The following is a 16,890-nucleotide window of genomic DNA, read 5'->3' as shown; positions in this document are numbered from 1 at the left end:
CATCAGAGTGGGTGGTCGTCTGCGGAGAGCCCCAGACTTACCGGATGACGTCAAGTACCCGATAGTCTTGAACAGCCGACACAAGGTCACAGAGCTGATCATAAAGAAATACGACGAGGATGTGCACCACGCAGGGGCAGAGAGAGTCTTCGCGGAGATCAGACGTCGTTATTGGATACTGCAAGGGAGAGAAGCAGTGCGGCGCTTCCAGCGAACCTGTCTAGACTGTCGTAAGTGGCGAGCGCAGCCCAGTATACCCCGGATGGCTGACCTACCTCCCTGTCGCCTCCGACTCGGCGACAAGCCTTTTCACTCCACCGGTATGGACTGTTTCGGCCCGCTGTATATAAAGAAAGGAAGAGGAACCGAGAAGCGGTGGGGTATTGTATTCAAATGCATGACCACCCGAGCGATACATATAGAACTCCTTCCAACCATGAGCACAGACTCATTCCTTATGGCCTTCCGAAGATTCACATCGCGGAAAGGCAAACCGTCTATATTGTTGTCTGATCACGGGACAAACTTCAAAGGCGGAGAAAGAGAGCTGAGAGAGAGCTTCCAAGCTATGGGCCCAGAACTTAAGACCCACCTCGCTCCATCCCAGATTGACTTCCAGTTTAATCCCCCGAACGCACCTCACTTCGGTGGAACTTGGGAACGAGAAGTACGTTCAATAAAGACAGCCCTGTACGCCGTGCTTGGGGCCCAGACCGTGGCGGAAGAAGTCCTAATGACAGTCCTCACGGAGATCGAGGGAGTATTGAACTCAAAGCCCCTCGGTTACGTCTCAAGTGATGTAGCAGATGTCGACCCAGTCACCCCCAACACACTCTTGATGGGGCGGCTGGACCCCGCGCTACCCCAGACAATGTACAGGCCTGAAGAAGCGAACGGCCGAAGAATGTGGAGGTACAGTCAAGTATTGGCTGACAAGTTTTGGAACAGCTTCCTACTCCACTACCTACCGTCTCTACAGACCCGCCAGAAATGGGTAAAAGAGAGAGACAATTTGACAGAAGGAACAGTCGTCATGATTATCGACCAGTCACTACCCCGAGCTATGTGGCCGGCCGGCCGCGTAAGCAAAGTGATCACCGGTGCCGACGGAAAGGTCCGAGCAGCTGAAGTGCTCGTCCAAGGGCGGACCTACACCCGACCCGTGGCGAGGCTAATAGAACTGCCAAGGCTCCCCGATACCATCGATGACGACCATGACCCCATGACTTTGTGAACTGACTGACCCTCACAGCAGACATTGAGTAGTGGACAGTGCGGTTAATCTGTCTCTGCTTAGCTAATTAGGTGGGACTAATTAGGGGGCGGCTGTTACGAAGGATCAGATTAAACCGAATATATATATTTATTTATTGATATATATTGCATAGTATTTGTATATCGTTTGATATCCCTTGTATATTCCTTGTACATATACACGGAATATCCCTTTAGTCCAGCCCATAATATTTCATTCTCCTATTGGACAGTGGTCCACCGGCGCCAGGGACCGGCCCCCGGAGCCAAGTTCAAAGTCACCGACACGACATGTCTATACTTGCCCGGCCTTGCCCAGGGATACGGCGACAGAAATGAGAGTGGCACTATTTGTTCACCGTGCGTATAAATACGGCGCAGGTGAATGTAGAAGCCCCTTAGCCCCTTACCTCCGTACCCTTTGTCCTTTTAGTATGTTACCCACTAAGTGAAGCCTCACCCACGATACAACGTGCGGTGAAGTATGGCCTGTTTGGCCTCAGAATAGAGCATCGAGACCGCGTGCGAATTAGTAACTGAATTGTCAGAGTTTGGCGCTATACCGTCGAGTGCGACATATTTCTATTGAGTCTTTAATAGTCTATTTGTGTATAGTGTATCGTGCTGTTAGAATTCTATAGTGACCAGCATCTCCAACGCTTTCTCGTATTAGCTAGAGTTCTTATCCAGGCTGGGCCGACCGCATGGCGCTTTCACCCGAGGAGACCTAGGCGAGAACCGTATGGACATGTACACTGGATTAATCTACCCGACGACTGCATAGCCCTTTGCGGCTGGAATATATTTGCTTTGGTCCTATGATTTATGGAGCGGATAATCGCCGACGCCTGCACGTGTTGGATTTACCCCGAGAGGAGTCAAGTCGAGTCGGCGCTCAGAGAGCCTGAGGCCGCCTAGCTTTCTTCACTGTAGAGCTACAGTCTACAAGAGAACCAAGCTGTATTCGTCTGTGGATCAAGAGACTACTGCACCGGCTTCTGTACCTGAAGTCTCCCTAGTCATCGTTGACCAGACGTCCTACTACCGACAGATCTTCTACCCCCCTTGCTGGCTTACAACCAGTGGGAACCCCTTCCAGTATCTCCCGCTATATTACTAGTGCACCATAGATATAATTCCCTAAGATTCAGGTTGTATAATTACCTCCTGCGTAATCCAGAGAATGGACATTCGTTATTGATTTGCCTACGCATACTCCTTTGCCTTACAAGTGCATTCAAAGAATAATGTAAAGTATCCTATGTACCTTTTGCTCCATTAAATACTTGATTAATACCTTTGACTGGAACCGATTTCATTGTGGGAAGTGTTCATCATATTCATATATCGTGTACTGTATGGCCAGTAATTAAAGTACATAAAGCGGTAGTGGTTTAATGATACCATACTTATCAATACAGTCAGGGAATTGTACCCCTCAGTTACACCAAGGAAAAAACTCACTAAAAACCTAGCAATAGGAAAAAAGCACTGCAGGCAATGTGGAGGAGAGAAACCTTAGAAGGGCCGTTCAAGGGGGGGATCTCCCTTCTTAGATGTCGGTGAATAAACCAATTACAGACAAGGACAGCCAACTGCTTTCAACCCAGGAGGCCCAGCTCGATGGAAGCACATCTGTTGCCAAATTCTCATTTGTTTATCAAGGTGCAGTGATGTGGAATGATATACAAAATCTAACAGAAACATGTTCCCCTTTAAATACATTTAAGAGCAAGCTTAAAAAACAACCACAGATCTTTTCTGTATTTGTGAGTAGTCTTTTTTTCCAACAATATAATTGTTGTATAATGCTGTATTATTGTATGTATCTGTGTGTGTATGAGAGAGGGCATGTGTGTTTGTGCATAATGTTTGTGGGGGGGATTTTCTGTGTAGTTATTCTATATATACTGTAGGTTTAAGAGGGGAGGGTCGCTTATAAGCCCTTGGGCTTTTTGACCATTCCTGCACATTTGAACTGTTCTTCTTTTACTTATTTTATTCCAGAATGTATGGTTGTAAGTGCAAATAACAACAAACAATAAACAATGTGAAGCTGCCAAAGAAAGGTGACCAAAGGAACTGTACTACTACTAGCACAGAGGGATCACCCTACTGTCTGTACCCAGTCAAGTAGTCGACCGGGTCGTCCTCAACCGTCTCCAAGAAGCCGCGGACAAAAGGACCAGCAAGCAGGATTCAGGATAGATGGCTCACGCACAGGCTATCGTCATTGAACAGTCTATTGAATGGAACGCATCCCTGTGCATCAACACACAGACGACACACTGTGGAGCCTAATGGACTACTATGGAATTCCCACCAAGATCAGAAACTTAAAGCAACACGCCAATATTTTGGGAAATTAGCTTACCGTCTTCTCCAGAGAGAGAGACAAGAAGATAGATACCAGTTTCCTCTCTCTGTGTGCGTTCAGTAGAAAGCTATCTGGCTGCACGTTAGCCTAGCTTAGCACAATGAATGGAAGCGGACATGGTCGGTTAGCCTTCGGGAGAGGTGTTAGTTGGACAATGCCTAGGCTAACCGGCCATGTCCGCTTCCATTCATTGTGCTAAGCTAGGCTAACGTGCAGCCAGATAGGTTTCTACTGAACGCACAGAGAGGAAACTGGTATCTTATCTTCTTGTGTCTCTCTCTGGAGAAGATGGTAAGCTGATTTCCCAAAATGTTGGCGTGTTCTTTTAATCAACAACTCTTATGATGGAACCTCTGGAGGACCTCATAGCTACATGCAGGCCAGCTCTCCCAGAGCTTTTAGTGTCAGGACGGGGCGTCAAGCAAGGTAGTAAAAAAGCAGTGTAAACAATATAACAAATCAATGTAATTAACTCTGGACATGTGCATTATGAGCAACAAGGTGCGAGATGAGGGCATGTATGCCCTCTCAGTTATATTTGCCCTACAATAAATAGTTACAATATATAATCTAATCGTCTAAATCGAATCTAATATATAATCTAAAAAAACTAAATGCTAAAATGCAAAATATATGCAATATATAATCTAATAATCCAATCATCTAAATCTAATATATAATAAAAAAAAAAAAAAAAATGCTAAATATATGATCTGATGAAGTAGATCATATATTTAGCATTTTAGCATTCTTTGATTATATATCAGATTTAGATTATTGGATTATTAGATTATATATTGCATATATTTTGCATTTTTTCGAGGCTAGAGATGGAGGCTACGTGCACAGCACTGCCCTGGAGGTGGTCGAGGCCTTCACAGGTCATCAGGTCATCAGGTCAATGTATTTCTGGGCTTGGCGTGGTCACTCGACCCACTACTGACCACATTCCAGAGACCTATGCACTCATGAGAGGAGCTGGATATAAAATATTAGACTTTAATGAACTGAATATACCTATCAAGTTGCTCAGTGGCCAACGGTGTCAGACTGTGGTTGTACTGGGCAGCTCCCATGGTGTGAATGGAACTGTGAATGTGAAGCAGGGCGTAGCTGAAAAAGACCATCCGTGCTCAGAGAACCTACCCTGGGTAAATAAAGGTTAAATAATTATTTTTTATTAAATAAATAAAAGTGAATGTATACAATACATCACATGAAAACACAAAAACAATATTAGCTGGGATGAGGCATCTAAACCCATTCATGGTTGGGTTTTGTGGTCTGTGTGAGTTCCGTTTCCATGGTAATCCTGCCAATATTCTGTCTACTCATGTACAGTATACAGGCATATTGGTAATCGGGATATGAAAAAAAAAAAAAAAAAAAAAAAAAAAAAAAGGCCACCATATCCCATTTATGACTTTAAAATTGGCTAGTATTCTGAACATGAATGTGCGTGTAAATGCACTCAATGTGTCATGTGTTTCACCCTTTCATCACACTACAGAAGGTTAACCGTCTGTAGGGTGGTAGAGTGAAAGGTTAACCGTCTGTAGTGTGATGAAAGGGTTAACCCGTTGTCATGTGGCAATGAAAGGGTTAACCTTCTGTATTGTCGCAGTGAAAGGGTTAACCCCTTGGTATAGTGTGGCAGTGAAAGAGTTTAAGAGGCCCCTTGCCTCTAGGTCCTTCGCGAAGAAGCATTGCTATAGGAAACACTAATAATGACACTGTGAGAAGAGAAGAGTGGATTCATTTGTGTAGAACCGGATGCCTCAATAGAAATAATACCACAATAAGTCGCCTGTACGTATCTCTGACGTCATGTTTATCGTTGAGAGACATTAGCCCTGCTGCTGGGAAGATAATTGATTCCTCTTTGAAGCCGAGAGAGCCATGAGAAATCTCTGTGTGGCATTATACACTGTCGCCTCAGCACTGTAATATTTAATAAGGAGTGGAATTAATACAGAGAGAGACGCTCTGAGCCCCCTGGTTCTCTCTCTCTCTCTCTCTCTCTCTCTCTCTCTCTCTCTCTCTCTCTCTCTCTCTCTCTCTCTCTCTGTCACACAATACGACAATCTCCGCTTGTCCTGATGAACGCTCCCAGTCGTGGCTAAGTGAGGCTGGGGGGACGCTAATGGAAACGTCAATGAGACCCTTAATTAAATTCCCATGCTCCTCTCAAAGAAAGGGGAAGTCAGGCTTTTCCGGAAGGCTAAAAATGGAAGTGGGAGGAGGGACGAGGAGGAGGAGACATGGTGGGGAGAGGAGTATGAAGGAGGGGCCCATGACGGTTCAGATGTACGTCGTACAGTAAGCTGGTCCAGACTGGGAGGGAATGATCGAGCATATTTCTTAATAATAAGCATAATGTAGAATCACTGATGAAATGCAACGTTTATAAATATAGAGAGAGATCAAAATGATGGAGGGGGGGAGGGGGAGCACTGCAGGGTCGTGGAGAGTGGCCTTCACTTTGAAGAAAACCACACAGAGCATCTCGAGATCTGAGCATTCCCAGAGCATTCCCAGATCACAGGGACCCCCCCCCCCCCCCCTCTAGATCTAGAACATGAGAATCTACTGGGTACGGTCTGTGACCTTGCCAGAAGCAGCAGCAAGGTCAGTACAGTACCCCCCCCCCCCCCCCCCCCCCCCCCCTGGGACTGAAGGAATAGATTACACGTCATGGGATTACAGTCATCTGATTACAAAAAAATGCATTCATCACAATTACTGTAAAAAATAAAGAGAAGTCATTCAAAAATTCAAACGCACACAAAAGCAATACTCAAATCAGATTTGCACATCTTGAATTTTACGATCGATGGTCCTTCCTTCCAGATGACAATAATAATAACAACGCTCGTCTTTTCTGTCTTTTGACGAGCCTCGATTTTGCTATTAAAAAACGATCAATAATTACATTTTACATTTATTGTATTCTCAAGGATAATAATTGATGTATTTAACAAACGTAAATCAAACTCATCATATTAAATGATGTTAACCTACTGTAATTCACCTTGTTTATTTAGCCTCCATATTAGTCCAAGGACATGTGGGATGCATGAGTGTCGTTCACTTCGATGTTCAAACGTAGCTCTAGACTAGATTCTGTTACAACCACAGCCAGGGCCTCTCTCTCTCTCTCTCTCTCTCTCTCTCTCTCTCTCTCTCTCTCTCTCTCTCTCCTGTCTGGCAGCAGGTCTCCACACCCTTATAGGGGAAGCTTCCTGTCTCTTCATCCCCACGCTGTCTACCTGGGTCGTCCTACACACCTGAGACTCATCAGGTCATCAGCGAGCCTGGATATGAGGCCTGCGCCCCTGCCACTCCCCGTCCGAGTGTTGCTTCACCTACCGTGGTACTAGGACTCGAACCTGTGTGCTTCCAGGTTCCCTGACCCTGCAGCCTTGTTCTAACCCCTCTCTCTCTGTGTGTAGGATCACACACCCCCGGACTACTGCCCACCCCTGGACGTCTCCAGCCTGCACACTGCCTGGGGGTCACATGGAGTGACCTTCCTAACTCCCTTGTTGTACATTTCAGTAATTCAACCTTGTCAAGCCTGGTACCTATTAAACACCCTAAACCGCCTCCTTGTCCTGTACCTTGTGTTCTGCTCTTGGGTTCAAATTGACCTCATTAGAGATGAAATTGTTGCTTTACTCAACAATCAGAGTCCCTCCCAACCTCTGATGGGCCTTCCCCCTGACTTCGATTCCAGCCATACGCTATGCTGCCTTGAAAACGTCTCACTTAGTGCCCTCTCTAAATTGGTTGGCGCGGCTAAACCCTCAACCTGTCTGTTTGACCCTCTTCCAGCAACTCTCATCAAAAAACTCTTCCCAACTCTAGGCCCTGCCCTACTCAATATCTTCATCACCTCCTTGTCTACTGGCGTGGTGCCCCTGGCCTTTAAATCAGCCGTCATTAAACCACTACTTAAAAAACCGAACCTCGACCCTCTAATCTTGAAAAATTACAGACCCATCTCCAATCTTCCGTTCCTATCCAAAGTGTTAGAACGGATTGTCGCAACGCAACTTACTGACCATTTATCAAACAATAATCTTAATGAATCTTTTCAATCTGGCTTTAGAGCCTTACACTCCACTCACTTCTGTGCTCTTATTGCTTGATCTCAGTGCAGCCTTTGACACTATCGATCACTCGATTCTTCTAGGTCGGCTTGAGAATCATGTTGGCATTCGGGGTCTCGCACTAGCTTGGTTTAAATCCTATTTAACTGATAGAACACACTGCGTGGTCTATAATGATTTAACATCTGAGACCTCCCAGTGCAATGTGGTGTCCCACAAGGCTCTGTCCTGGGCCCTTTGCTATTTTCGATTTTTACATGCTACCCCTCGGCAATATCATACGCAAATTTGGCATAAACTTTCATTTTTACGCTGATGACACCCAATTATATATACCTATTAAGCCAAATGATTCCTCCCAACTACAAAACCTTGAGGCCTGCTTGCTTGCCGTCAAAAAGTGGATGTCGCAAAACTTTCTACTCCTTAATGCAGATAAAACTGAGATGTTAATTGTTGGCCCCCCAAACCACAGAGGCCTGTTTCAGGACATCTCCCTCAACTTTAATACTTGTCATGTATCCCAGAGCTCCACCATAAAAAACCTCTGAGTCATTTTTGATTCCTTCCTCTCATTTAATGCACATGTCACCAAAATTGCATTCTTCCATCTTTGTAATATCGCAAAAATTCGCCCCATTTTAACTCTGGCTGATGCTGAAACCCTGATTCATGCTTTTGTCTCATCACGTTTGGACTACTGTAATCCACTTTTTTCAGGCCTACCTAATTCAAGCATCAAAAATCTTCAACTCGTGCAAAATGCGGCTGCACGGATACTAACTAGAACTAGAAAATTTGATCACATCACACCAGTTTTGTCCGCCCTACACTGGCTTCCTATTCAAGCCCGATCTGACTTTAAAGTGCTACTCCTCACCTACAACATTTTTAATGGGCTTGCACCGCTCTATCTATCCGATCTCATCTCCCGATACTCGCCCGCTCGTGCTCTGCGCTCACAAAATGCGGGGCTTCTATCGATTCCTAGGGTTAAAAAGAAATCCGCCGGCCACAGAGCCTTTGTCTACCGCGCTCCCTACCTGTGGAACAAATTACCTGCCGTCATCAGGGGCGCCTGCTATGTCGAAGCTTTTAAATCCTTGCTTAAGACCCATCTTTTCTCTCTCTCCTTCAACCTACCCTGATCTCACCTGGTCGGGGACTGACCTTTAGATTAATCTGTCTAGTTTAGTTAGGATGTCTATTTTCCCCCATGTCTGCTTTTTTGCAGCACCACAAACATGGGAACTCTCTAACTCCTCCCCCCCCCCCTCCCCCATCTCTCTGAGTGCCTGTCTCCTAGTGCTGACTAAGGTTATGGATGCCTCGGGGTCTTGGCCAAGATTGCAGTGACTGCTCTACATGCACCACCAAGGCCATGGATCAGCTACTTACCATTGTCTGTCCATGGTCTTGTCAACTGGTCTGTCAACGCGGTTTCATTGCTGGGTTAAGTACTTCTATTCTATTCACATAATATGCTTACTTCATATATCTACTCTATTCACATATATGCTTACCACTTGTATCTATTGCTATGTCCGCCCACTACAATCACGCGAGCTGTCTAACGCCTGTCCCGTCTCCCTGTCTCCCTGTGAGTTGCTGTCCTGGAGTGCTGACCGGAGTGTCGGACGTCCCGCGATGAAGGCCGGGAGGATGCGACCCTCTCTGCGTGCCCTCCTGTCTCCCTGTCTCCCTGTCTCCCTGTCTCCGGCGGTCTCATAGTGGTGACCGGAGTGCTGGACATCCCGCGATGATGTCGGGGAGGTTGCGACCCTCTCTGCGCCGCCCCCTGTCTCCGGCTGTCTTGGAGCTATGACCGGAGTGTTGAATGTCCCGTGATTAAGACGGGGAGGACGCGACCCTCTTTGCGCCGCCCCTGTGCCTCAAATAGATTTGCTATCAGCTCTATCTTTAATCTTTCAAAATGTTCAGTTGCTATTGCTATCAGCTCTATCTTTAATCTTTCAAAATGTTCAGTTGCTATTGCATGCACTCATCTGTGTTTCACTACACACTTGAGTGCATGCTTACCAACTGTTAGTCTGCAACACTACTATCACCGACATCTAAGAAGGGAGATCCCCCCTTGAATGGCCCTTCTAAGGTTTCTCTCCTCCACACTGCCTGTGGAGCATTTTTCCCTATTGTTAGGTTTTAGTGAGTTTTTCCTTACCTTCGCGTGGGGTATGTCTGGGAGTGCTTGCATTCTTTCATTTATTTGCATTTATTTTAAATTTGTTGGACCTTATGGTGTTCTTGTTCTGTTCTTGACCTATTGTTATGTTTCTTCTTGACTTGTTTAAAGAAGACGTGTACGGCCCATGGGGACATTAACGTGTGTTGTCGGGCCTTACAAATAAATTTGATTTGATTTGATTTAGACGCCACCCTAACAGATTCCACTTCAACAACCGGAATAGTCAAGAAAGACGACCAAACCTCCTGATCACGTTACTCGGATTGTGTTTCACCGGCGCCGTTTTTTCACGTTTTCAAAAAATACACAGAAGTAAACTATTCATCGGCTCATTGAAATGCGTTCTTAACCAATTTACAAAAACAAAGATGGTGGCGAAGTGGATAAGGCATCCACACACACACACACACACACACACACACACACACACACACACACACACACACACACACACACACACACACACACACACACACACACACACACACACACACACACAAAAGCCCCCCTCAGTAACCCTAGACTGCAAGCTCATGAGCCAGAATCTGTTCAACCCCCAACCCCCCAGGTGACACATAATACTGAACCGCACACTAAGCAAAACGGATTCTTGTTTGCCAGCACTGTATTCCCCTGCAAATGAGTTAGTAAAAAAAAAAAAAAGCTTAGTCCAGAGTTCCAGAACACGGGACATCTATCAAACTCTGTCACACTGTCAACTTCAATCACATACACAATCTAGCAACAACATAAATATTCTACAGTAGACTGCAACCTGGGAGTGGTGGAGTGATCGTTCTATTGAGAACAGCGTTTTAGAGCATGGCGATTATTTGGCATTAAAGCTACTGTATAGGCCTAATATAACCAAACACTATAGGGAGGTGTAGTCTGACGTTTAGTTTAGTTTAGTTTAGTTTATTCGGATCCCCATTAGCCATTGCCACAGGCATAGGCTACTATTACTGGGGTCCACACAAATCAATACAATACAATAAAATCAATACAATACAATTAATACAATACAATAAAACTGTTGACAGAATCCGGCTATAGGGCGACAATAATGTGGTCAAGAGGCATGGTTTCTATCTTTAGCCTTTAACTGGCGTGGTTTATTTATTCACATGGTATGAGCAGCAGTTCTAGAGTTCTCCTCTCACTGAGAGGCTGGGGGGAAAGAGGTAGAGTAGGAGGAGACATATCTATTTATACTCGCCACCTGGTGGTGTTCTTGAGTGGCTCTGCCTAGAGCGCCATCTAGTGGAAACAGTTATATATGCAGTTATACAGTTACTAACAATCCTACATAGAACCTCTGACTTCAACAAAAACAATACAATACACCTCAATAACACATACAAATATTATATAATAAAATATCTAAGTTCACCAATCACACATACCCATCTACTCAATCATGTTTCAAGGCATATATGTTCACTTAAAGCACAACAATACATCTCAATACAACATACAAATATATTAAAAATCTAAGTTCACCAATCACACATACCCATCTTCTCAATCACCCACTATGTTTACTTAACTGACAGTACCACTCTTTCTTATATGATTTTTAAGGTGTTTTTTAAATGTCTGTTTGTCTTCAACCCTAGTTAGTGCAGGTGGTAAGGAATTCCATGCAGTCATGGCTCTATACATCACAGTCCTTTTCATTGCATTTGTTCTTGGCATCCTTACAGTACATCTTTCCATTGACACATGCCTGGTGGAGTAACTGTGTCTGTTGATTGTGAATTGTATCTCATCATATAGACAAGCAGGTTTTTTGTTCTTATATATATTTCTAAAAAACATTATGATATTTACATTTAGTCTTTGTTCTACCATTAACCATGACAGTTTTTCATGCATACTTACTATGTTTGACCTTTTCCTACAATTCAGAGCAAGGCGCGCTGCTTTGTTCTGTGTCATTTGTAGTTTTCCTAGTTTTTCTCTTCCAGCACTTCCCCAGATCCCCGGACAGTAATCCAGATGTGAAAGGATCAGAGCCTGGATAACATGGATCACTGACTCTGGAGTTAGGAATTCTGCACATCTTCTAATTAAAGCCAGCCCTCTCCCCATCTTTTTTGTTATGTTATTTATATGTGTTGACCGGCTCAGATGACTGTCCAATGTTATACCTAGTAGCTTTGCTTCTTCTACCTGTTCAATTTCAGTTCCCCCCATCATTATTTAAAATTTTGGATTAGCAATTAGCATATGGTGAGAATCCATTAAAATACACTTTGTTTTTGCTATGTTTAAAACCATTCTATTCGCTCTAATCCACTCTTCTACTTTTTGTAGCTCTTTATTTAGTGCCACACCCAGATCTTCCACAGAGGAGGACGCCATGTACAGGGTTGTATCGTCCGCATATATAGCCACCTTCGCTTGCTCTAAAATTAACGGCAAATCATTTGTATAAATGGTGAATAACAGAGGTCCAAGGCAGCTTCCCTGCGGAAATCCATACTTAACTTTTTTCGCTTCAGATAGGCTACCGTTAAAAAATACTCTCTGGTTTCTACTGTATAAGTAGCTTTGTCACTTTGGACCGCCCGCGAGGTCCACCCGTATAGGTATTTATCATTGGGGAAATGGATTATCGGCCATTGTAACAATTCTGCCTCATGAACATTGGTAAGCTTTCCATTTTTGCACAAAATGAGTTCCCTTCTTCTATCACTAACATTATTGTGCGATTTTCTTTTACGATTAATTGCGAATATTTTCATGTTGAGCTATATAGATTGTGGATGAATAAGCACAGAAAGGTACACCATGCAAATGTTCATGCTTTATTTGTTTTAAACGAGACGATTTAGAAATGGGCAATGGGGGAAATACATTGCGTTTTTCAAGATGGCGGACCGGCCGGAAAAACAGCAATGACGTAACCACTACACCTCCCTATAGACCAGGAAGTAACCACTACACCTCCCTATAGACCAGGAAGTAACCACTACACCTCCCTATAGACCAGGAAGTAACCACTACACCTCCCTATAGACCAGGAAGTAACCACTACACCTCCCTATAGACCAGGGAGTAACCACTACACCTCCCTATATACCAGGAAGTAACCACTACACCTCCCTATACGCACTGTAACACTGGGGCCTGTGTCTATAACCTCACTTCCATACTTGGAAGGGGAAAAAACATTTGTTAGAGGTCTGCATTCAGCCCACTGCCGCGGGCCAGACAGGTGGTCTAATAAGCAACCTAACACACACACATGTATTCAGTATCGATGGGGCTGCTCTGCTAAGACACTGTCTTACGCTAAAGCTTTGTAGGGATAGTATTTCATTAGGAAACAACCCACAGAACAACAAATAGACATGTACATCTTTGTACGCACATAGTACCTGTGAAGGTACACAAACACAGACACACACACACACACACACACACACACACACACACACACACACACACACACACACACACACACACACACACACACACACGCGCGCGCGCGCGCGCGCCCGGTGTCACAGCATCTGTGGCTTAATGAAATCTGCTGTTTCTACAAGCTCAGCCAAACAGTAAAAACAACACCATCAATCAGCTGGAGCAGCCAGCCACCATCCTGTAGTTCATATTACTATCACTCTGTAGTATATATTACTATCACTCTGTAATATATATTACTATCACTCTGTAATATATATTACTATCACTCTGTAGTATATATTACTATCACTCTGTAGTATATATTACTATCACTCTGTAGTATATATTACTATCACTCTGTAGTATATATTACTATCACTCTGTAGTACATATTACTATCACTCTGTAGTATATATTACTATCACTCTGTAGTATATATTACTATCACTCTGCAGTATATATTACTATCACTCTGTAGTATATATTACTATCACTCTGTAGTATATATTACTATCACTCTGCAGTATATATTACTATCACGCTGTAGTATATATTACTATCACTCTGTAGTATATATTACTATCACTCTGTAGTATATATTACTATCACTCTGTAGTACATATTACTATCACGCTGTAGTATATATTACTATCACGCTGTAGTATATATTACTATCACTCTGTAGTACATATTACTATCACTCTGTAGTATATATTACTATCACTCTGCAGTATATATTACTATCACTCTGTAGTATATATTACTATCACTCTGTAGTATATATTACTATCACTCTGCAGTATATATTACTATCACTCTGTAGTATATATTACTATCACTCTGTAGTATATATTACTATCACTCTGCAGTATATATTACTATCACTCTGTAGTATATATTACTATCACTCTGTAGTATATATTACTATCACTCTGTAGTATATATTACTATCACTCTGTAGTATATATTACTATCACTCTGTAGTATATATTACTATCACTCTGTAGTATATATTACTATCACTCTGTAGTATATATTACTATCACTCTGTAGTATATATTACTATCACTCTGTAGTATATATTACTATCACTCTGTAGTATATATTACTATCACTCTGTAATATATATTACTATCACTCTGTAGTACATATTACTATCACTCTGTAATATATATTACTATCACTCTGTAATATATATTACTATCACTCTGCAGTATATATTACTATCACTCTGTAGTACATATTACTATCACTCTGTAATATATATTACTATCACTCTGTAGTATATATTACTATCACTCTGTAGTATATATTACTATAACCCTGTAGTATATATTACTATCACTCTGTAGTATATATTACTATCACTCTGTAGTATATATTACTATCACTCTGTAATATATATTACTATCACTCTGTAGTATATATTACTATCACTCTGTAGTATATATTACTATAACCCTGTAGTATATATTACTATCACTCTGTAGTATATATTACTATCACTCTGTAGTACATATTACTATCACTCTGCAGTATATATTACTATCACTCTGTAGTATATATTACTATCACTCTGTAGTACATATTACTATCACTCTGCAGTATATATTACTATCACTCTGTAGTATATATTACTATCACTCTGTAGTATATATTACTATCACTCTGTAGTATATATATTACTATCACTCTGTAGTATATATTACTATCACTCTGTAGTATATATTACTATCACTCTGTAGTATATATTACTATCACTCTGTAATATATATTACTATCACTCTGTAGTACATATTACTATCACTCTGTAGTACATATTACTATCACTCTGTAGTATATATTACTATCACTCTGTAGTATATATTACTATCACTCTGTAGTATATATTACTATCACTCTGTAGTATATATTACTATCACTCTGTAGTACATATTACTATCACTCTGCAGTATATATTACTATCACTCTGTACTGTAGTATATATTACTATCACTCTGTAATATATATTACTATCACTCTGTAGTATATATTACTATCACTCTGTAGTATATATTACTATCACTCTGTAGTACATATTACTATCACTCTGTAGCATATATTACTATCACTCTGTAGTATATATTACCATCACTCTGTAGTATATATTACTATCACTCTGTAATATATATTACTATCACTCTGTAGTATATATTACTATCACTCTGTAGTATATATTACCATCACTCTGTAGTATATATTACTATCACTCTGTAATATATATTACTATCACTCTGTTTAGTATATATTACTATCACTCTGTAGTACATATTACTATCACTCTGTAGTATATATTACTATCACTCTGTAGTATATATTACCATCACTCTGTAGTATATATTACTATTACTCTGTAGTACATATTACTATCACTCTGTAGTATATATTACTATCACTCTGTAGTATATATTACTATCACTCTGCAGTATATATTACTATCACTCTGTAGTATATATTACTATCACTCTGTAGTATATATTGCTATCACTCTGTAGTATATATTACTATCACTCTGTAGTATATATTACTATCACTCTGTAGTATATATTACTATCACTCTGTAGTATATATTACTATCACTCTGTAGTATATATTACTATCACTCTGTAGTATATATTACTATAACCCTGTAGTATATATTACTATCTATCACCCTCTAGTCTAGTAGTATATTACTATCTATCACCCTGTAATAGTATATTACTGCCACCACTTTACCAGCCTTTAGGTCAATATTATCCCTGCCATCCCACCCGCTCTGGAAGCCTGAAGGGCCTGAACTGGCCCCTAATCACTGCTGCTGCTGGGTCAGGTGTTTCTCTGCCCCCAGAGGGCTTCCAGCGAGAGGCTAACTGGAAGACAAAGCCAAGATTCCCAGCCCTGCTGTGGTGGGTCAAATGAAACGCTGGAACACGTCCGTGAGTTCAATGTGGTTCAGCTAGCGGTTGATCATCAGAGCATAGGTTAGGTCAGGGTTAGCAAGGTAACGTCATCGTTAACAAGAGATGACATGCAGCCACAACATCCCCGATGTACATGTGTGTCTGGCCTGTGCTTAGGGTCGAGAGAGAGAGAGAGAGAGAGAGAGAGAGAGAGAGAGAGAGAGAGAGAGAGAGAGAGAGAGAGAGAGAGAGAGAGAGAGAGAGAGAGAGAGAGAGAGAGAGAGAGAGAGAGAGAGTGAGTGAGTAGCGGTACTCACGGTAGAGTTCTCAGTCAGACTTGTCAGAACGGGCAGGTCATTGTTCATGGTCCAGGACAGCGTGAGAGAACCTTGAGAAGGGAGGAGAGGAGAGGAGAAGAGAGAGAGGAGAGGAGAAGAGAGGAGATGAGAGGAGAGAAGAGAGGAGAAGAGAGAGAGGAGAGGAGAGGAGAAGAGAAGAGAGAGAGGAGAGGAGAAGAGAGGAGATGAGAGGAGAGAAGAGAGGAGAAGAGAGAGAGGAGAGGAGAGGAGAAGATAGAGAGGAGAGGAGAAGAGAAGAGAAGAGAGG

General features: G+C 42.3%; 1 protein-coding gene across 1 annotated transcript in view; it reads right to left on the bottom strand.

The window, feature by feature from the left end:
- cbarpa (CACN subunit beta associated regulatory protein a) overlaps nt 1-16,649 on the bottom strand; it is a gene marked incomplete at both ends in the record, with an annotated part of 44,812 nt that extends 28,163 nt beyond the window's left edge. Inside the window, one exon of the mRNA XM_084313371.1 lies at nt 16,602-16,649. Coding sequence (XP_084169497.1) covers nt 16,602-16,649 — 48 coding nt within the window. The remainder of the gene's footprint in view (nt 1-16,601) is intronic.
- Between the last annotated feature and the right edge of the window lie 241 nt (nt 16,650-16,890).

The sequence above is a fragment of the Notolepis coatsorum genome (assembly GCF_963971535.1).
Source record: "Notolepis coatsorum genome assembly, chromosome: 4".
In the NCBI taxonomy this organism is placed as follows: Eukaryota; Metazoa; Chordata; class Actinopteri; order Aulopiformes; family Paralepididae; genus Notolepis; species Notolepis coatsorum.
This window is presented reverse-complemented; position numbering and strand designations above follow the sequence as displayed.